Consider the following 21,592-nt stretch of genomic DNA (forward strand, 5'->3'; position numbering starts at 1 on the left):
GGGCAGAATGCATATAAAAAACACACCTTCTTCGATGCTACTTCCTGAGCACGTAGGATGTACATTCCAGAGTGTTTGCATAAAGGAGGCGTCCACTTGTATGTTACCATTTGATATCGAGAGATGCTGCAGCAGAAACAGAAATGAGACAGCCTTTAAATCACCAGGCCAGGGGTGACAGAAGCAGCTCACTAGAATTTGAAGGATTAAATTAAACAGTCTTACTGTCATCTGGCTCTTTCTACATAGCCTATGGGAGATTGCGCCACCCAATCTAGAAGCAGCTTCAAAGTGGGACACTTGATTCAGGGAAGAGGAAGTATTCAGCCACAGAGGCGGCAGAGCAGTGTTGACTTCATCTCCTTAGCTGGATCCCAGATTCAACAAAAAGCTTTAAAATGTCTATTCTTGATAGGATAAGGGAACTCACAAATGGGAAAAATTACTCCAGCCTTTGGGCTAAGCAAAGCAAAATCTGCTGACAGGATTGGCACTGAGAAGCTTAAAAACTTCTCTGACATTTCTCTGGTCTTCAGGCGACCCCCTCCCTGCCAAGGGCTTGATATCAATGATGCTCGCCTGGTACCCATCCCCAGGTGCAAAATCTCAGCCATGTCTTCTAACCACTGTGACATCCCACCTGCTGAAACATCTAAAATTCTCTTCCTCGCTCCAACATAAGCTTATTTTACCATATCCCCTCCTTTCTGGTTTGTTCTTCACTGGACAAGAGCTAAGCAATGTGATAAATTCACAGTAATGGTAGCTAATGTGTAAATAGTTGGATTTCTCAGGAAGTGCCTGGGACATTTAAGCAGAGTGTGCTGGGCACAGTACCTTAATCTGAGAGGATAACTAACAGTTAAATTCCAGGCCCCGTGATAATCTGCAGGAGAGAGAATTTATCACCTCTCAGGTATACTGTGTAAAGGCATCTTATCCTACCCAGCTTGCTGTGGCTCTGTTCTCCTTGGCCATCTATTCCTAAAAGAAAATATTCTGAAAACGAAAGACGCCTGTGTTAAGAGGTACTTACAAGGTATCTTTCAGAGAACACACTGACGAGGATGAGGTCATCACCAATTCGAACTTTCTCTCCCTCGGACCTCTGTTTGGAAGCGGGATGTATGGTCCACCAACAGGCTTCTCCTACATAAAGGCTCCTTGAGTTAGTCATTGCTTCACAGAAGCCAGCATCCCTAATTCTGCCCCTCATTCTTCTTCCTCCTGATGATAATCCTTCAAATACACACACACACACACACACACACACACAGACTCCAGATCTAAATTTCTACTAATCTATAGGCATTCCAGTCAGCCCCACATCTGCTCTTGACTATGTCTATCATTTTTATTTTCTCTAGAGACAGAAAGACAGTGTTTGGGAAAGATATTAGAGGCCAGAAACTAAAGAAGCCTTTGAGTATTTTTAATACATATAGAAAAATGCTTTATTCATAGGTACTTACAATTCTTTGTTTTAAGAATTGACTTCATTGGTCTGCTGACCACTTACAGACTTTTCTCTTTGCCCCCTCCCATGAAATTCCACTAAAACATCTGTAATTCTAACTCAAAAGTCAGAGATTTTCAAAAGGCCTAAATCTACAAGGACTAAGACAGCAGGTGAGAAGTTGATAGCAAAAGAAAAAAAGAAAGAAACCGACATTTTGGAAAGTGGAAAGTAGATGCTTTCAGCCAAGCAAAAGCTAAACTCAAGTCTTTGGGTAAGAAAATGGAGGAGAAGTTGATCTCAAGAAATAAGGTCATTCCTGCTGTGTATTTCCCAGAAAGTCTCTGGAATTGGAGTAACAGTTACTTGTGAAGGCAGCAGAAGATGGGGTTGAAAAACAGAAGAATTGGTTTAAAGTTTTAAAGGAAGAGTTAACCCCTACATCCTTTTCTCTATCTTGTACAGCCAGATGACTCTCCGTCTTCCGCCCTAGAGAAGATTAGAAGTTTAATTCATGGAATAGCAAACCACTGAAGGACTGGTTTTGGAAATACCAGACACTGTCAAACAAAGAATTAAAGAGTATTGCTGAATCATTAAATTTTATCCCCTGATTAGTGAAAGCCCAGTTCCCGTCTCTTCCAGATTGCCAGCTGCAATATTGACCCCACCTGGCCAAATCTGAAGATTACTCTTTAGGGAAGCCAACTACACAAGACAAAAGCTGCTACTGCATGGGCATTTCCAGTGAAATGCCTAGCCCTTGCTGGATTATGGAAAAGTGAAGCCTAACAGATTGAAAGTCACAGCCACACACTCAGAGCCTCCTGTCCGTCAGCTTTTACGGCCTTGATCTAAACACGAGCAGAGACCAAGGATCACCTGACATCTGAGCAAAGTCTCTAACACAAAAGACAGGAACAAACCAAAAAGGGCAGAAAGGAACTTGGAGAAAACAAAAATTACAGAGACCCAAAGAAAACTTTTAAAAAATCATATAATTAATAATCTCAGAGAGATAAGAAAAAGTTACATTCACAAAGCAGATATGAAAGTATCCATGAAGGACTCCTTCAGAGAAAAAGAAAAACTTTTTGATCCTGAAAGAGAGAGAAAGACACAAGAAGGTTACAGGATAAAGTTGAAAAGTTCTCAAGAAGAAAAACAGATTAGAAATAGGAGTGAAAAGAAAATTAGAAAGTCAATCTAGAGGATTTCCAGAAAGCAAGAGAGAAAATGAGGGGAGGAAATAAAGAAATACTATTAAAATTTTCTCAAAGTTGGAAGACAAGTATTATCAGATTGAAACGGCCTATAGAGTAGCACAGCGGAGAAGAGAGACTCACACCAGGATCCATTCTTGTGAGATTTAGAACAGAAAAGATGGGATCCAAGCCCAGATATAGAACTGTGGAATTTCAGATGTAAGGGCAAAAAAGAAGATCTAAGCAGCTCTCAGAAAATATAAACAGGTCGCATACAGAGGACCAGGAATCAGAATGCAGACATCTCAACAGCCAGACCATAGCTAGAAGAAAATAAAAGAAAGCAACTAGGATGCTGAGAAAAAATAATATGCCCAATGTAGAATACTATGAATTACTTGTGAAGCTGGAATTAAGAAACTTTCAGATGACAATTTACCTCTCATGGATCTTTTCTGTAAAAGCTTTGGATAATGAGCTGCACCAAAGTGGCGTGGTAAACCAAGAAGGGAGAAAAACATGAGATCCAGGAAACATGGAATCTAAGAGAGACACAAAGGAAATTTCCTGGATGATGGTGGATGTTCCTAAGAAGGTGAAACTGACAGAACATCTACCATGATTGAATCTGATTGGGGAGAGTTTTAGTTCTATGGGACAGTTTAAAAATGAGTGAATGATTGGGTCACAGAAAATAAAACAAACAAATAAGGCTATTATTAACTACTAGAAAACTCAAAAGTAATACAATAAAGTGAACTGATCATAGTATATCATTATTCTCATTTGCAAATAAAAGTCACAGTTATACCAATGTAAGTAGTTAATATTAATTTGGTAGTTACATAAGAAATAGATGTAAATACATTGGGAGGGTGGAAAGAATAGACAGGGAAGAGTGAAGCATAAGAACTAAATTTTTATTATTCACTCAGGATACCAATAGATCATACATAGTCTGGAAAGAATAACTCAATAGCAGTACATCATATTATTCATAAATAAGTGGTGAACACTATTAGAGGAGCTAAAAGTAGATGCCCCAGAGAGGCAGGAATCCAGAATAGGGAGGGGTAGGGCAGGAAATCGATGTTTCTAAAAAGCCTAGGAACACTAATTATGTCTTTAAACTCTGTACAGGTATTAATTTGATTTACTTTGGTAAAATAAATTTGATTATTTTGATTAAATTAAAAATTTTGTGACAAAAGAAGTTGACTTCTACTTTAATGGGAACATGAGACATGTATCCATTACATACTCTGGACAGCCAAGGGTATTTGGGGTGAAGTGGGTCTCTAAAGAAGCTCCTGTTCTCTTGCCCACTCCTGGGAACAAGACAGTGGTCTGGAGACTAGGGATGGGGCCATTCCCCAAAACAACAGGATATGGGCCAGTCGATGGCCCTAAAATACATAACAGTACTTTGGGTGTGGTTTCTTGTTCTTTTTTTTTCCTCATAAGTCTAATTCCAAAGCTATGTTTAAATGCTAAAAACAAAACAAAAAATCTTTGAAAGGAGAAAAGAAAGAACTCAGTAACCAAAAATCAAGGGCAAAATGGTCACCAGTTCTGTTAAGTAAGTCAAATCATTTATGATCCACTGTGCAGGGGGAAAAATTCCAGAATTGTTCAAGAAACTGCTTCCAAACTTCTCCTAGAGATTCCGCTCAACTATTGAGCATTTTACTTGTTTTCAACTCTGAAGAGGTTTCTGAACCAAAAGGGCATTCACGGAATGACCTAAGAACCACAACACGAATCTGTTGGATTCTGAGTGAATCTCCTGAAGTGAGAAGTCTCACCCCAGGCCACACCGAAACTTCTCTGAGCTGTATGCACATTCTCCATCTCCCTCACAAATACCAAGCCCGCTTTCTTCAAGGAGAATGTGAAATGGGTCAGAGGGAGGGAGGTAAAATAAATTATTTTAGGCTTTGGGTTTTCATGTACACCTGGCCAACCCTTTCCCGCCTGTCTTCTGATAAGTCAGCTTCTGATCAGCCAACTTGAACTTGAGTTGGTACATGTGTTCCCCTGGTCTGGCAGCAGAATTCACACCAAGCCTAATTTTAAGAATTTAGGAAAAAGTGTTGGAAAGAATCATATTCCCTGCTTCTATTTTCCCTCTATTTTTTATGTTCTCTTTTTTTTGTGTGTGAAGATTAGTCCTGAGCTAACTGCTGCCAATCCTCCTCTTTTTGCTGAGGAAGACTGGCCCTGAGCTAACATCCATGCCCATCTTCCTCTACTTTATATGTGGGACGCCTACCACAGCATGGTGTGCCAAGCGGTGCTATGTCTGCACCCGGGATCTGAACCGGCAAACCCTGGGCCGCCAAAGCGAAACATGCACACTTAACCGCTGCACCACGGGGCCGGCCGCATATTTTCCCTCTATTTCTTATTGGAGGTTCTAGTAATTAAATAAAATAGATTACTTGAACACATGAGTAGAAAGTGGTATTTCTCAATTTCTTCCCAACTCTCAAAAAAAGTCATCATACTGATATAAATAGAATGACCATATATGGCTTTTCTGATTATGGGCTCCAAGACTGACAGCTGGTTTATATTTAGAAACCAACTTACATTCAGAGAGTGTGGCACTTCACTCATTTGTAATTTTCAGCAAAGGTTGACAACACTTTAGGCGACATTATATTTTAAGAATAACACTTAGGCCGAAAACAAAGCAAGCTCAAATCAAATTCAAATATAATCTTATTTTAGAGAAGAAAACATAATGGGCAGAGGCAGGCCTACTCTTTTGCTTTGTACAAAAACAGGAAGAGAAGGATGAGAGAAAGGGGTTCTCCTCAGGCATTCTTAGGACACTACTGTGCATGATGCAGAAACAGCAGGTGCACATGGTTTAAACTGTAGATTTCTTTTTCTAGATCATCTGTAAAATCAGACAATCTGGATCACTCCCTTATGAACCGATACAGTTTTAGAATAACAACATGAACTTTTGTCCTTCTTTGGCTACCCAACAATGGAACCCTCCTTCTATTTGGGGGAAAATGTCATGATATTAAAGACTGTATCCAAGTGAGACTCTTCCTGCAGTGTGATCTAGGCTCCTTTCTCTTCCCTGGCCTCTCTTTGTACCTGCCCTTTTCCCAAGCCTGGAGCTGCAGATTTGGGTCAGATTCTACCCAACCTTCTTCCAGTAAATGCTCATTCTGCTTGAGTTAACCTGAACCAGTTTCTGCTGCTTGCAACCAAGAATCCTGATTGGTACATAGCAGGACATCTAAATGGAGTAGAAATTCCATAGGTAATGACCTTGACAGATGGTCAAATTACTCATGAATATTTCAGCCACAGGGAGCATGCTACAACCCAAAGCCAGCTGTTTCTCTGCTGGATAATTGCAGATGTTACAAACTAGTTTCCTTTGCTGAGGTGAAATTTGCCTCCTCTCAACTTCTACCCACCTCTCCATTGGTCTTTGGGACAACTCACAGCAAGTCAGCCCCTCCTTTGATGCTAGAACTATAAATATTTGTAGATAGTTATCTCAGTTCTCTGTTTTTCATCTGGTTTCCAGGGAGAACCTGCAACATCCTGGTCGCCAGCTTTCTTAGGATCCATCTCTTGACTGTCAATATTTTTGACTGAACCCAAAGTATATGATGCATAGCACTCGTGGCAAATGACAATTCAATGACAATGAATCATATAGTGAGAAATTTATTTTCTTTTCATTACTCTTTAAGCTCTCTGATTCTATCAGAGAAAGTTTTAAGTTTGGAGCTTGTGTATCATTAACACTTTCCTAACATTTGCCAACATCTCTTCAATTATTCAATGACATGGTTTTTCTTTTCACTATCTTTACTTTTATGGCAAGAGGTACTAGTTTTCTACTTACAGCAATGGTATAAGTTTTGTCTCTAAAATTCTAAGTACAAAACTAAGTAAATTTAAAGAAAAATACAAAGTAAATGATAATAAAGGAGATGCACTGGAACGGGAAAAACCAAGATTGTGGATGTCCTTGACTGACATTTGGGAAACTCTGCTTTAGAAATAGCTGGTTCACTGTAGAATAATGGGACTACGCCTTTGATCTAGGCACCCTAGTTCATTATGTAAGCCCTTATTATGCTATCTTTGTTTTTTAGTAGTTATTCATTACCATCGGTTCTTATCAGGAATATCTCTACTTATTTTCAGTACCTAACCCTAAAAAATTGTTTTTATTTGAGACACTGGCAGACTGTGCTTAAAGCATTACGTTATCCTTCATTCACACTTTCTATGTTTTCATCACACGTTCTTTCTTTATTATTCTCCAAAATTTTATCAGACCTATTTTTTGACCAGGTTGGTTTAGAATCCCAAATGAATAACACATTCGGTACCCTTCTCAACAGCCCTTTGCCCAAGACCCCACTGAATAGGAGCTCTGGGAATGTTGACTTACCTGTGGCGTGTTCCCGCAGACCTACATCAAAGGCAAGTTTATCTGTCTGGGATCTTGATGTAGTCAAACATGTTAGATACTGTGAAACAAGAGCAGATGCTACTGAAGTCACACTCTTCTGTCAGGTCTCAGCATCTCCCCACTAGCTGGCTTCCCGTTGTCAATTTCCACATTGAGCTACTGTGAAAAGGGCTTGTTTGTCTTGCCCATTGGTACAGTGCTTTTGTAACATACTTTTATAATATATTTAAAACCTCAAAGATGTTCTTATCTGATGACCAAGTGATTTAACTTATAGGACTGTATGTTATAGAAATAAGTTTGAACTATTAAATATGCTTTAGCTCAAAGATACTCTGAGAAACTTTTAAATTGGGAACCATATAAATGGGATACAAATGGCCAACAATAATGGGCAGGTTGATAAGTACTTCATTTTACAGAATATTATGTTACCATTAAGAGTATTTATCAAGAGTATGTAACAGCATGGAATCTTTACAAAACGGTATATTTGTATAGTTAACATGTATGCAAAATTTAAATACCTAGCAACCAGGCTAAAAGGAATTACACCAAACTGGTAACAGAAGTTGTCTCTGGACAGTGAGAGGGACCATGATAACTCCTCCATTTCTATTTATCTTCTGCTTTTCAAATTTTCTATGAGTTTTAAAACTTCTCAAATAATGTCTGTTTTTTTCTCATTATAAAAATACATGTGCATATAAAACTTAAAAGTAATTTTAAAATAACAGTAAAGCAAAAAAACCCATGGCCTAGTCCTTGCTTCCTTTATTGACAGGCACAGTGGCTGGTCTTAGAATTAGACTGGGAGGCAGAAATGCACTTGGAACGTGTTTTGTGAATTATACTTCCAGTTCTCTGCACCAGGAAAACGGAGAATCATTGCATTGTACACAGTCGCATCTCACAGGCTTTATTCTCAGAGCTGGCCCTAAAAGGAACTAGCCAGTACAGTTTATGTTAACTGCGAGTGGGATTTTGGGGGGGAGCTTGGGGCAGTAAATCTAATGATAAATAACATAAGTCTTCATATCTCTATCATGATGTTAGCCTGAGTTTTCAGAGCTCTGAGCAGTGTGCTGTTTGAGGTTTTGTTTATTTTTTTTTGGGAGAAAAAGAGAAGTATCAGGGTTTTATTTACCCTATGGATAAGTACCAGATTCTGAAACATACATGATCACCTCTCAATTCTAGCGATTGTCAAGGTACAAAGTCTCCCCTCTCTAAATGTCCCCATCTCCTGCTCAGATGACCTTCCACTTGGTCACTTTTGTTCTCTGTCCTTTGCCACAAAGGACTACAACAGACAAATGTTCGGGCTGAAAAGGTCAACTTCTTACCAGTGCTCAGGAAAAAAAAATGCTGCAATCAATAAATTATTTAAGAAGCAGTTGCTCTTCCCACTGCCGATTTGATAGTTCAAGCTTTGAGATGAACTTTGCAGCACGCTGCAGGTGTAAATGTGTGAAAATCAAGTCTTGAGTTAATGTAACAGTTTCGCACCAGGGCGAGAGAAAGAAGACAAATCTTCCTTACACTGACAGCAAGTGAGGATACACCCATAGGAACTGGGAGTAAATGTTATTAGCATTGGCACATATTATACTTGATTGAGATCACAATACTCTCCCTAATACTCCCTGCAAAAGATCCGCAATATCTGTATTTTACAAATTATGTTCACTTAAAACTTGAAAAAGATTTTTCAAGTTACGTTGAGTTATTACCATTTTGGTTAATTCTTGTTCTAGATCCTTAATTAAGTTATAGCTTGATCAGCTTTCTGTGACTGCTTCGCTCTTTATCTTCTTCCTGCCTCTGGATCAACATAATACCTTCAAATTCTTTTAGGACTGAAGGCAATGGATATCATCACTTATCCCTTAGCTAGTAACAGAGGAGAAATTTCACAAAAATCCCACTTGACTGATTTTTCTCCTACGCTGGTTGTCCTTGTATACTCAAGAAATCAAGCTATTCCACCATTTATTTGCTCATCAATTCAACAAATATTTATTGAGCATCTAGTATATGAAGGCACTGCACTGGGTGGGGTTAGGTTTAGTTAAATTAAAAAAAGACATAGTCCTTTTTCTCATAGAGTGGGGAGGACGGTGGTCAGACACTAAGAAAACAGTTACATGAAGGAAATGCTAAGACAATAATGTGCTGTAATTATTTATGTTCCAAACTACTCCCACCGTTAACTTCATCTAGACACTCACTGGTTCCCCATACTTTCTCCCTCTTCATCTTTCCCCTCCTCCTTGAACGGTGAAAGTGGACATCCCGATGTGCTTACCATTCCGCTGAAAGAGTGTCGTAGGAGAATCGCGTGGCCATAGAGCAGGGTCCTGTGGCCACCCCCTTGTGCTGCCTGTGGGGAATGAGGAGGAAGAATGTCAGCATGCGTGAGTTGTGGCCTGAGAGCAAAGCGGCACAAGAATTCCAGAAGACAGACTACAAAGAAAAGACCCACTGCAAAGCTCCCAAGGGATTCATTCTAGAAGCGAGTGGCCAGCCTATGGGTGGGGGAGACTCGTGACCACAGCCATGCAACATCCTTGGGAGAGGGTGTGTGGGGCCAAATCTCTTCTCCAAAATGGCCCCTTCCCGGGATCAGCAGAAACCCAGAGCTGTTCTACCAGAGAAGCATGTAAATGAGATAGGTACTGCTTACCTTCCTTTGAAACTTCTCAGAAGCGTTCAGAGTGAGAGAGAGAAACAAATGTAACTACAGCCTAGCAACAGAAAGCCAGCTTGGGGGACAGGCATATGGTCACATTCTGTGCCTTGTGGTCTTTTTTCTGCAAAGCACTTGTGCCTTCTGCCCATTCACTTAAATGGGTCCTATTTACCCAGGTCTCATCAAGGAGAGATGGCTCTGAAATCCCCGGACTTTAAAAGGTCAACCAGTTATGCAGGAATAGATCCTTCAGTCGACCGACCATCTAGGTAGCTTCCTTGCCTCATTAGGCTGCTCCACGTTGGCTGTCCACTCAATGGTAGCCCAACCAGTAGGAAAGGCACAGGAGGAAGAGACAGCCCAACATAAAGGCACGGGTGTCTGCTTCTCACTTTTTCCTCTAGTCTGATTCACACATCACTATCTGAATTGAATAGCACATGATATGAGACAAAACTATTACTTATTCCAGTTATAGATGAGTGGGTAACATGGAAAACTGAAATCTACAGAAAATTCTAGAAGTTTTTGGCATCAACATTTTCAACCTTTTACCTAAATCTCTCCCTGTCATGTTAACCTGCCCTCAGAGACAGTCAATTTTTTTCATCACTCCCCCTTTTAGGAAAAACTACTTGAGCATAGGCCCCCATCCCCAAATACAAACAAAGAGAGAATCCGAAGCCTGAGATTAAAATTAATCATAAAGAGAAATTCTAGCATTTTCCTTCTATATGGCAAGGGCACCTCTTATGTATTGCATTTTATTCAGAGCAACAGACCAGCAGCCCAAGGGGCTGGTTTGAGGTTCTGCTCCTCTCCCGTGTCTACCCTCCATCAGAGCCCCGAGCAGTGAAGGGGATTCTGGTGACGTGGAGGGAAGGCAGCGGTCTGGAGCATATGGCCCGGAGCAATTGTATTTCAACTCTATTTGGATTAACAGAATCACTCTGTCAAAGAGATGATTTTTCATGTCATACAACGAGCCTAAAAAAAGGAAAAAGATAAGTGTGGTATCATGTTTAAAAAAGAGCCGATAACTCTATGTAAGTGTGCCTGGGCTTTCCCACAGCTGTGGAGATATTTAAGCGTTAAAGCTCTCCAGACTTTAATACTATGGAGGAATTAAATGTTCTTTGCGACATTTCCAAATTTCTCGAAATCATTCGAACTTTAGTTGCTGTATTTACAAACGTGTCAACAGCTTACATTAAAATTTGTCATACTAAATAATTTTCACATCATGTCAGTCTAATTGAAATTTTCCCAGTACATTTGTGTTATTACAAGTTAACACATAGCTCACGATGGCTTATGTTGTGGGTGTAGGCTCCCAAACCAGTCCTATGTTTCAAATTGAACTACTGACTAAATTAGATTTCCTCCCGTTAACCTTGGGTCACCTCTTCCTCCAGTTGGTCTTTGTTCCTATTATCTTCATGAGTAATATAAGAGTCAAGAGTTGCCAATCTCAACAAGTGGCACTTAAGAGCTTGTGCTCTTCCCTTCTCTGGAACTGTTGGAAATATCTCCTGGCCCTCATGCCCTTGATTACGGTGCCAACAGAAAAGCAGAGACTGAAGTACTCCCCTGGGATTGAATGGGACACCACCATGCAGAATCTGGGAGGCTTCACATCCCATCTTCTCCGTCCACTGAGGCAGTAGCTCTTAGATGCTGGTGTTCATCAGCTGGTTAAAACACAGGCTGCCCCGATTCCACAGTGTTTGCTTTACTAGGCCTGGGGTGGACCCTGAGAACCTTCTAACAAGTTCCAGAGGACATGACACTGATGCTGCTGGTCCAGTGACCACATTTTGAGAACCACTGCTTTAAGGGAGGAGTAAGCTTCCCTAGAAGGGTAGAGGAGCTTTTTCTGCAGAAGCTTTGATAATCATGATCCTGGTGAGGGCACAGGCTATGCGTCAGGTGCTTTACATACCATCAGAGCTCATTCTCACAACTTCTCAAGGTGGAAGTGATTTCCTGCAGTCCAAATGTGAGGGATTTGAAGTTCGAGGAGGGTAAGTGTCTCGCCATATGTCCTACAGCTGGATGTGGTGGTGGTGGGCACTGAACTCAGTTAACTCCATCCAGAACTTGAGTTCATTTCACTCTACTTCTTATAATATATCCGTTTGCCTACTGTGTACAAAATCAGTGCACAAAGCATCAGGAAAGATAGGCTAGAAAGATGCTTCCTCAGCTCCTTGATGAAAGTGACTTGATCTCGCTGGAATTAAATGAGCTCTAATTAAATGGCAGGCACAGAACCACCCTAAGTGTTGTAACAAATCATCTCATTTTGTCTTAATTAGTGCTGTGCAGTAACGATGGTGATTATCTCCATTTTACAGCAACAAAAACTGAGGCTTAAAGAGGTTAAGTAACTTGCCCAAAATCATATAGGTGCCAAGTACAGTCAAAATTTAACCATATTCTGTATTGTCTCCCTCTCTATAGTCTGAGAGAGGAGATAGGACTTATGTACAAAAATCATGTTACAAATAGAAACGACACCCCTGTTAAAAGAGGTGAGGACAAAGAGCATTGGAAGAGACCGGGAGGATAAAGAGGATGCTAAAGAATAACTTTATTGAAAAGGTAGACTCTAATATTACTGCTCACATGTAACAATGCCAAGAAAGAGGAAACCATAGGGGCAAAGGCTGGAGGCGGAAAGTGTGAAGTGCACGGGGCGGGGGTGGGGGGGGAGTCGGGGGTGGAGGGGGCCGCTGGATGATTCACTGTTTAATGTTGGGGTTGTGAAAGGGAACAGCCAGCAACAAGTCAGGATGCAGGTGCAGGGCGGTCAGATTATGGAAGGCTATGAACGGTCCACAGCTAAGGGGACACTGGGGTGGGTTTCTGGAAGGAGAACGTCATAATCAAAACTGTACCTTAGGAAGGTAACCCTGGCTGCAAAATGGTGGAAGGACTGGAGGTGTCAAACCCTGGGGCAGAAAAGCTCATTCTCTCATTCAGTTTCCATGACAACATAAGGAGAGTGTGTAGACCAAAAATCTTGGAGGCATCCTGTACTCCTTCCTCCCCTCACAGTGCACAGTCAATCCAAAGCACTTTGGTGCCACCTTCAAAATACATTCTGTATTCAACTACTCAGCATCCCGCTGCTACCTATCAGTCTGGTCCAACCAACAGCCCTGTCTCACCTGGACCACAATAATGGCCTCCTAACTGTGCTTCCTGCTGCATCCTCCCCCTTTTATAGCCTGAGTTAACATGGCAGCCAGAGCCATCCTTTTCAGACTGTCAATCACATCCCATTACTTTCTTGCTCAAAGTGCCTCCCCCCACAGCTTCCTTTCACACTTAGAAGTACAACATCCTCACCATGACCTCTAAGCCCCCTGCATCAGGAGTTGGCAAATTTTCTCTATAAAGGACCAGATAGTCAATATTTTAGGCCTTGCAGCCTAAAATAGGCTGATAATATGGCCTCTGAACATATAGTCTTTTTATTTTAAACAACTTTTTCAAAATTTAAAAGCCATTCTTACCTATATGTAACCTTACCTAGACATAAACAGGGCATAGGCTGGATTTGACTTGCCAGCTCTGGTTGCTAATCCCTGCCCTACTTGATTGGCTTCCCTTCCCCCTCTCTGACTTTATCACCTCCAGGAAGCATGCTCTCCATCACTCCCTCTGCTCCAGCCATAGGGGCCTTCCTCTATCCTTCAGACAAGCATGCTCCTACTGCAGGGCCTTTGCACATATGTGTCCCTCTGCCTGGAATGCTCTTCCTCCAATATTCTTATGGTTCATTCCCACTCTTTATTCCATTCTGTGCTCAGATATCTCATTAGCAAAGTCTTCTCTGATCACTCGTTCCAAAGGAACAATTACTCTTACCCTATCAGAATTTTCTGCTTTATTATTTCTAATGGCACTTATTATTAGGTGATGTGAATTCATATGTTATTTTTGATATGTATCTCCCCTCCCTCCCCCTAGGACACAAGCTCCACAAATCTTTGTTGTGTTCTCTGCCATATCAACATCACTTTTAACAGTGCCTGGCAAATAGGAGACACTCATTTCCATATTTCATACTCATACTTCCTGAATGAATGAACAATAATTGGATAAAACGGTCCTTTTGTCTCCCTTTTACAGATGGGAAAAGAGAAACTTTCCCATGGTGAGCTTGTAAGCAGTGAGCTTGGATATGAACCCCAAGTCCTGGATCTAACTACAAGTTCCACTAGCTCTTTTCACTATTTGATGCCAATTCTGGGATAACATTCCAAGAAAGATGTGATATGCTACACAGAAGACTGCATGGACCTGTTCACAAAGGGAATCCAGGCCTCAAGGCTGTGAGACTTCATTGGGATGGCAATCTGTTCCTGCCACGGATGACCTTGGCTGTCATCATTGGCACAAGGAGAATATTTGGTACCACCTCAGAGGATGGGAGTGGGGCAGGGCAAAGCTGGTGAAAGGCCCTGATGCCATGTCCAGTGGAAAATGTTCCACTAGATTATTAATTCAATCATCTCACCTATAACTTCAAAATTAATTCTGTCACTGATGCTTCTTTCGGTGGTGCCCGGAGGACACTGCCTCCCGGTGAGATAAACCCGATATGGCAACAAAGGACAGGGGGACTTTGCTTCTCTCCAGCCACACACAAATGACTCAAGACTGTTAGATCTCTAATCCACCTACTTTGATAATCTGGAACCCCAAGTGGTACTCTGGAGGTCCCTGGCTCTAGGAAGGCTCCTTGCTGAATCTAACATAACCCATGAAAGCTTTAGGGGTCACCTTCCTGGGAGGACCTGTAGACACGAAATCATTTTCTGGATGTGGATAAGTGCCTTTCATTTTCTTTTCCTTCTTTAGCCCACTTCTGTTCCATGCTTTTCGGCTATCAAAGAAAGAAAGAAAGAAGCCTTTCTAGAAGGTCACAGAGCAACATTTCCTGAACATGCCGGAGGCCCTTTACAGTGCCCAGGAGGTTTCCTTTGACACAAGTGACAACTAAATAATGATGATGCCACATAAGTAGAAAAACAGTAACATCTAATAGTAGAAAAAAAACCAAGTAACCCAGTATTTTCAGTTAGAAAACATAATGAAAGATTCTATTCACGACTGCTACAAAATAGTACATTTTTAGGAATTTACTTAGATGATGAGCTAAACCTTTAAACCGAAACCACAAACCTTTATTCTATAAAATGAAATTTGATTTGGTGAAATGGAAAAGTATACTTTGTTACAGACTCAGAATACTAATATTTGTAAATGCTTCTTCTCTTAATTTAACTTACAGATTTAGTTCAGTTTTAATAAAAATTCCAGTAGGGTATTTTGGAATTCAACAAAATTCCTATAAAATTAATCTAGAAATATAAACAGTAAGAAATTTTATTCTAAAAGAGAACCAAGTTTTAGTAAATGTTATGGAGCAAATTTAATCAATTCATTCTGGTAAAGGTTCAAAAAGGAGAATGTAGCACAATATAGGCAGTCCATGAACAAATCTGAAATGTAGCATATGATGTAGCATATGATAAAGCAGATTTTTAGTACAAGGGGAGGAAGGCAGGCTTACTAAGCAAATGTCTCTATGGTATGTGGATAGCAAATCAGAAAAGCATTCAGCAAGATCCACAGGAAATATAAAAGATTCTGGACAGATAATAGAGTCAAATATTTCATTTTAAAATTAAATTCTTAAAACAACTAGCATGTAATAAATAGTCCACATTCCTGTACAGACCTAATATTATCCATGCTTTGAAGCAGCAGATGAACTCAAAGGAAAGAAAAGACGGATACAATGGTACTAAGATTACTAAACTTCAGAGCAATGGAAACGTTGACATTTAATAGACTACAGAAATTCTTTGTATCCCTTTGACAAAAGGGTTAACATCTCATTGAAATGGAGGGGGAAAAAAGCATCAAAGAAAGAAATAGGCAAAGGATATGAAGAAACGATTCATATCAGAAATAAAATTAAAACATATGGAAGAGATTTTATCTCTTCTAGTAATGAAAGGAATGACAATTAAAGCAAGTTTGATATATGATTTTACATCAACTAAATTTGCAAAAATGGAAAAAAAAACCTTAACGCTGTCAGAGTTGCAATTTAGCTGCTGCGATCCTCTACAACGTGGCACCTAGTACAACTCTCTTGCAAAGCAATAATGAAAAAAGTTGTAAAGAAGTGCACAACCTTTGCTACCTCTGGGAATAATTCAAGAGAAGCAAAGGACACACACTGTTGTGATAAGAACCTTTAATGGGGGCAAACAAAACACCTGGAAAGAACCTAAATATCCAAAAGAAAAATATTGCCTAGTAAATCCTGGGGCTTCTTCAGGATGTTCTATCCCACAACTATTAAAGAAGACAATTACAGAGGCTATCGGAAACACAGAAAATGTTTACGATATACCACCGTGAAAAAGGCAGAATGCAAAGTGCCTTCAACTATCATAAATATGCAAGAATGATAAAGAAACCCATAAAAATGAAACAGCCATTTGGTTGGTTGCAGAATCATCGGAGTTTTCCCAAATTTTTCCTTAGTGCTACTACATAATCATTTCAATGAAAAATGTATGTCTATGGGGGACAACAACACGCTGCATGTGATTAAAGAAACAGAGAGTTACAAAAGTGTTTTGTCTATTTGTTAAAACTTCAGTTGCTCAAGGTGTGATTGATTTGTCAGCATCCTCAGTAAATGACTTTACCTCCTTGAAAGGCAGCTGGCTTTCAGCATGCTTGCTTTAAAGAACTGACTTCAGAGTCTGGCCCTACTCTGGCGTTGAATGGAGACCTCAGACAGGCAGCCTCTATCCAAGACACCTCTGGTCCCCTCCTACTTCCTTCAGGCCTAGCTCCAGACTCCATAGGGAAAAGCTCTTGCAGGGAGTCACTCCTGCTTGGATCCCAAATGATGGGGTCTTCTGACTGCTCTCAGATCCCGTCCTTGTTTCTGGAAACTTGGTTTCTACACTATTCCATGCTTCCCAAGGCTGCCCCCCTTCCCCAGCTGTCAGATTCTAGGGGCACCTTCTCCTACTGCTGCAGGTTATCACCTCTCTCTGGCCAAACTCCCAAGATCTCATGCAAGCACCCCGCTTTTCTAGGAGGGGTGGACAGATGGGACTCCCCAGCTCGAATGGCACCAAAAGGACTGAAGGGACATTTTCCAAACACATCTTAGATTGTAAACTCCTGGTAACAGGGACAAATTTCCCTCTTCAATGATAGTTAAAGTGGTACACTGGGATTTAGAAAGTGTAGGCCAGGGGTGGGAGGGCACAGGTCCAGATTAGTTTGACTTGTGATTTGGAGTCAGAACCAAGGAATATGACGACAGAAATTCAAAAAGCACATCTTGCCATCCTAATTCCCTAACTATGTGTAAAATCCCGGAGAGCCCAATGCAGGACACTCGGCCCTTTTCTTCACAACCTTTTCTGGATGGGACACCCTACTCTTCAGCCAGGTAACTGCCAAGTCTAGCTTTTCTTGGGCTTCCCACTTTGGCATATAAAGCCACTGCACAAATATAAGGTATCATTCTTTTACTTGATGCCTTGATTTTCCACTTGCAATGGGATGGTCAACATGGATCTAAAACTCTAAGTCATCACTCATATGCAGAAGATAAACAAACACACACACAGATACAGAGAACAGATTGGTGGTTACTAGAGGGGTTGGGGAAGGTAAAAGGGGTAAAAGGGCACATATGTATAGCGATGGATGGAAACTAGACTTTTGGTGGTGAACACAATGTAGTCTATACAGAAGTTGAAATATAATGATGTACATGTGAAATTTATATAATCTTATAAACCAATGTCACCTCAATAAAAATAATAAATAAACAAAACTCTTAGTCAGAGGTTTCTGAGCTATTGGCTACAGAAAGCCACACCATCAGGACAGAATCCGCTGAAGAGATTTCCCCTGTAAGAAACTCTTCAAGTGAGCCTGGGGCAAGTCAACCAGGACAGTTCAGGCCCTTAAGATAAATGCACTTGAAAGGAGGCCACGTTCTTGACATCCTTCATGGGCCTCTTGGGATACTGTTAAAAACAAAAATCATGAAATAGAATTCTAATCAAGGAAGGTGCGGCATGTGACAGTCCACTCCCCCAAATCCAGTGATCATGGCAGTCTCCCTAGCTGCCTTACTGAAAAGACAGGTTCACGTATCAGAGGCTGTGAGGTACAATAGGACCCAGGAGAAAAGGTGGAATCTGGTCCGCAGAGGGCCTATGGCAGTCCCTGCTTTATTTGGAGCAAGGTTAGTAGGGTGACCATAACTCCAGGAAGCCGCACCTCCCACACCCTCAGTGCTGCCCACTCCGCACCACTGTATCACAAGATTGAAGGATGGAATGTTCTAAAAGCTGTGCAAAAGACAGCCTATTCGCCTTGTTTTCTTTCATTTTTTTTTTTTAAGTAAGAAAAACACAGCCAAAATCATCCCCCAACCAATCACCACAGAATGCCAAAATTACCATCCCCACGGTTCATAATTTATTGAATTCAGCCAACCCTCCCTCTTGGAAGCACCTAGAATTATTTTCCTGGGTGACAAGATTCTGCAATCTCATTCTTGATCACATCATTAATTTCACAGCCACATGGAAGTATTTCAGGACAAAAAGATGAAAGGCCAGAGCCTGATCTGAGAAACTATAAACTCTGGGTCATGAGCCTCATCTGCAGCAAGAACCTGCATAGCAAGGAGGTAGTCCCTTCCAGAAAAATGCCTACACGGCTTCTCTTTTGCGTAGACTTGGCCCATGGGGTAAGTAAAATCTGAGAGATGGCTCTGATGAATTAGGGATTGCAGAGGAGCCCCTGTGGGGACCCCAAGTTCATTATTCCCTGTGAGTACTCAAAGCCATAAGTAGCCCTAGATGTTGCAGACGGAATGCATGACTGAAGACAATGGAGGGATCTCCTGCCTTTCACGTCTTTAGAAATAAGAGTTTCTGATCTGTGAGAATGGTAGACATGTGCAATCATTTTTCCTTCCCTCTTTCCCAATCCATGACATTTGGGGAACAAGTTAAATGACTTTTGGAAATTCCCACTAGGATTTCACAAACACTGATTGTGAAACAGGAGGATGAGCTTTCTCCATTGAGAGAAAAAAGGTGGCTGTTGGGGATACCTTCAAATTGAGCATGGGGTCATTCTAGATACATCTATGCTTTTCTTTGAACACTGATGCCACAGTAAAACCAGACAGCTAGAATGGCAGCTCTGACACATGTTTCTTATTATGAAGTCTTTTAAAAGAGCAAATTGACAGGAGATATTTGTCAGGGTATTAATGACATTTAGACTGATGACAAGTATACTTTGGAAGGAGGTGAAGCAATTATTTTCTTCTCTGAATTAATTTTTCCCCTTTTCTCCCATAACTGACTAACAGATTTCTAAGAATGTGACATTGCCAAGTTCATTTTTTTCATAAAAGAACCCTGTCATCCAGATTTGTTTTCAAGTCACTGATCTGTTTTTTATTTGAATCACCCATATTCATCATTCATCAGGCCTCTGATGAAATGGTGGACCAGTGATCATATAGGGTCAAGACTAAGAACTCTGCCCAATCATTTCCTTTCAGCCAGGTAACATTTAGTAAATATTTCCTATAAAGAGTTGAACATCTGAAAGTTTAGATTACCTTGACATGAAAAATCGAACACTGTCTCTAATCTACTATTTCTTTAGGAAAAAAAATCACTGTGCATCCTGGCTATAACAAAATAGGAATACGTTTTTATCATAAAACTACTGATGAGTCCTACTGTGTGAAAACACCTCTACCCATGTGGGCTATGAGGCAGAAGATGAACTCGATTATGTAGTTTGTTGTCTGATCCTCTTCCGTCTCTCCTGCACTCCTTAACCTATTTCTTATCAACACAACTTCTATGTCCTTCATCCCTCCAACCCCCTTGCATGGTTCCCAATTATGATCTTGCTGGATAGAGACCAATTCATCCTGTTCTCTCTACACACACATAATAAGCCCACGGCCAAGTTTATATTTCCAAGCAAAACAAACAAACAGAAGCCTGATCTTTCCTTGAAGGATATGAAGTGGCCTTGGGTGGAGAAGCTGATTTTCCATGAGTTCTGTGTATGTGTGCACCTGAGGGAGGAGAGGAGAACAGGTGCTCCTATTACTTCCTACCTGTCCGTGGACCATATGCTGCTCAGAAGACAATGGCATGACTCTTCTGAATCTCTCATGGATTTATTCTAAAGAAGTGGTCCCCAATCCCAGCTATGCGTCAGAATCACTGGTGGAGCTTTAAAATTGAGAACAAAGCAAGAAAAAGAAAAAAAAAAAAAAAAAAAAACCTACAGCCTCAAAGGCTGGGCCATTTCCCTAAGATTCTCATTTGGTAGGTCTGTGGTGGGGCCTGGGCTCCCAGGTAATTCTGATGCACAGCCAGGCTTGAGAGCCACCCCTGTGGGACCTCCCCAGGAGCAGTGGACCCTTCATCCCAGTAATCAGTATGATGCTTGCAGTCAGCAAGTACTTCCCTGTTCTCAGAACCATCATTCTGGACCAGTGACTGATTTTCCTTTTAGCATTTCTCCAGAACCCCACTGAAGCAAAGAACAAACATGGTTGTTTCCCCTTCTTGATAGCTCTAAGACTAACATTCAACTCTGCCTCTCTGTCTCCTAGCTGTGCTGCCACATAAGTGACAGGTGGAAAGACACAAATTTCTATCATAAAATCTGTGTGGTGAGGGCTCTAGACAATTCAAACTCAACACAGGAAGAATTGCAGGCCCACCATGATCACCCCTGGACCCACTCATCTTCACACTGTTCAAAGTCAGCTAGACCCTTCCTGAGCTGCCTTGTCCACAATCTGGACTTCCTTCTCCACCAATCTGGACTCTACAGGGCCTGGGAAGAGATGGAGTTGGTGGCAAAAAATAGAGCGGGTTAGGGTGAAGCGACTTTTACTTTTCTTCTCTTACTACTTGTCACCCCTCTTCCCAATGAGTTACATCCCATCTTCTGTTCTCATTCTGGTTTCTGTGTCCCCAGTCATTAAGGGTGCACTTCAGGATTCTGCACTCTTACTTACAGAATTCTGCTTTCCTCTCTGTCTGCAAGTTTAGTGTCTCTTAGAGTTGTTCTGAATCATCTAACACATGGGCAGGGTTATTCACATGGCTGCCTTCAAAAGCCCGCCTTTCAGAGGCCTAGCCTAGGTCTGTGTTCCTGCCACCAATTAGCTTTTCTGCCAAAGAGAAAAATGGTTTTTAAAAAAGTCTCCTCTGCTGATCTGTGAATGAAAGCCAGGACCTAGATAGAACAAGCAGCACCTGATCTATTTTCTCCCCATCGTGTAGGGAGTGAATTCATCACACTGACATTGGGAGGATAACCTACTGGGACTGACAGTAAAACCCAACTTCCCTTGAGCTACAGGAAAACACAGCAAGCTTTGTGGTCAAGGGAAAGAAGGCACAATAAAATTAGCACCTGCTATCTGTGAGAGGAGGGGGAGAGTGGCTCAAAAACACCAAGTATGGTTCACAATTTGAAAAGAATAACCAGAAAATAAACAAAATTAAATCCCAGTTGTGCTGACATTGGCCTCCTTCAACAGTTGGAGGAAAATAAATCAATCATTTCCTAGTGGGATTGGCAGTTACCATTAATATAACGTGATGACTTCGTTCTGAAAAAACATTGCAAACAATGAATTATCTGGAAAAGAAATAAAGAAA

The 21,592-nt window shown here is 41.0% G+C and overlaps 1 protein-coding gene across 9 annotated transcripts in view; it reads right to left on the reverse strand.

Moving 5' to 3' along the window:
* The window catches only part of RYR3 (ryanodine receptor 3), a 484,984-nt gene that overhangs the window by 275,167 nt on the left and 188,225 nt on the right, over positions 1 to 21,592 (reverse strand). For all 9 annotated transcript variants that reach the window (XM_046653250.1, XM_046653245.1, XM_046653249.1 and 6 more), the window contains exons 4-7: positions 9,426 to 9,500; positions 7,097 to 7,175; positions 1,037 to 1,149; positions 27 to 126 (exon numbers count right to left, since the gene is read on the reverse strand). In XM_046653250.1, coding sequence (XP_046509206.1) covers positions 27 to 126; positions 1,037 to 1,149; positions 7,097 to 7,175; positions 9,426 to 9,500 — 367 coding nt within the window. The remainder of the gene's footprint in view (positions 1 to 26; positions 127 to 1,036; positions 1,150 to 7,096; positions 7,176 to 9,425; positions 9,501 to 21,592) is intronic.

The sequence above is a fragment of the Equus quagga genome, chromosome 2, assembly GCF_021613505.1.
Source record: "Equus quagga isolate Etosha38 chromosome 2, UCLA_HA_Equagga_1.0, whole genome shotgun sequence".
NCBI lineage: Eukaryota > Metazoa > Chordata > Mammalia > Perissodactyla > Equidae > Equus > Equus quagga.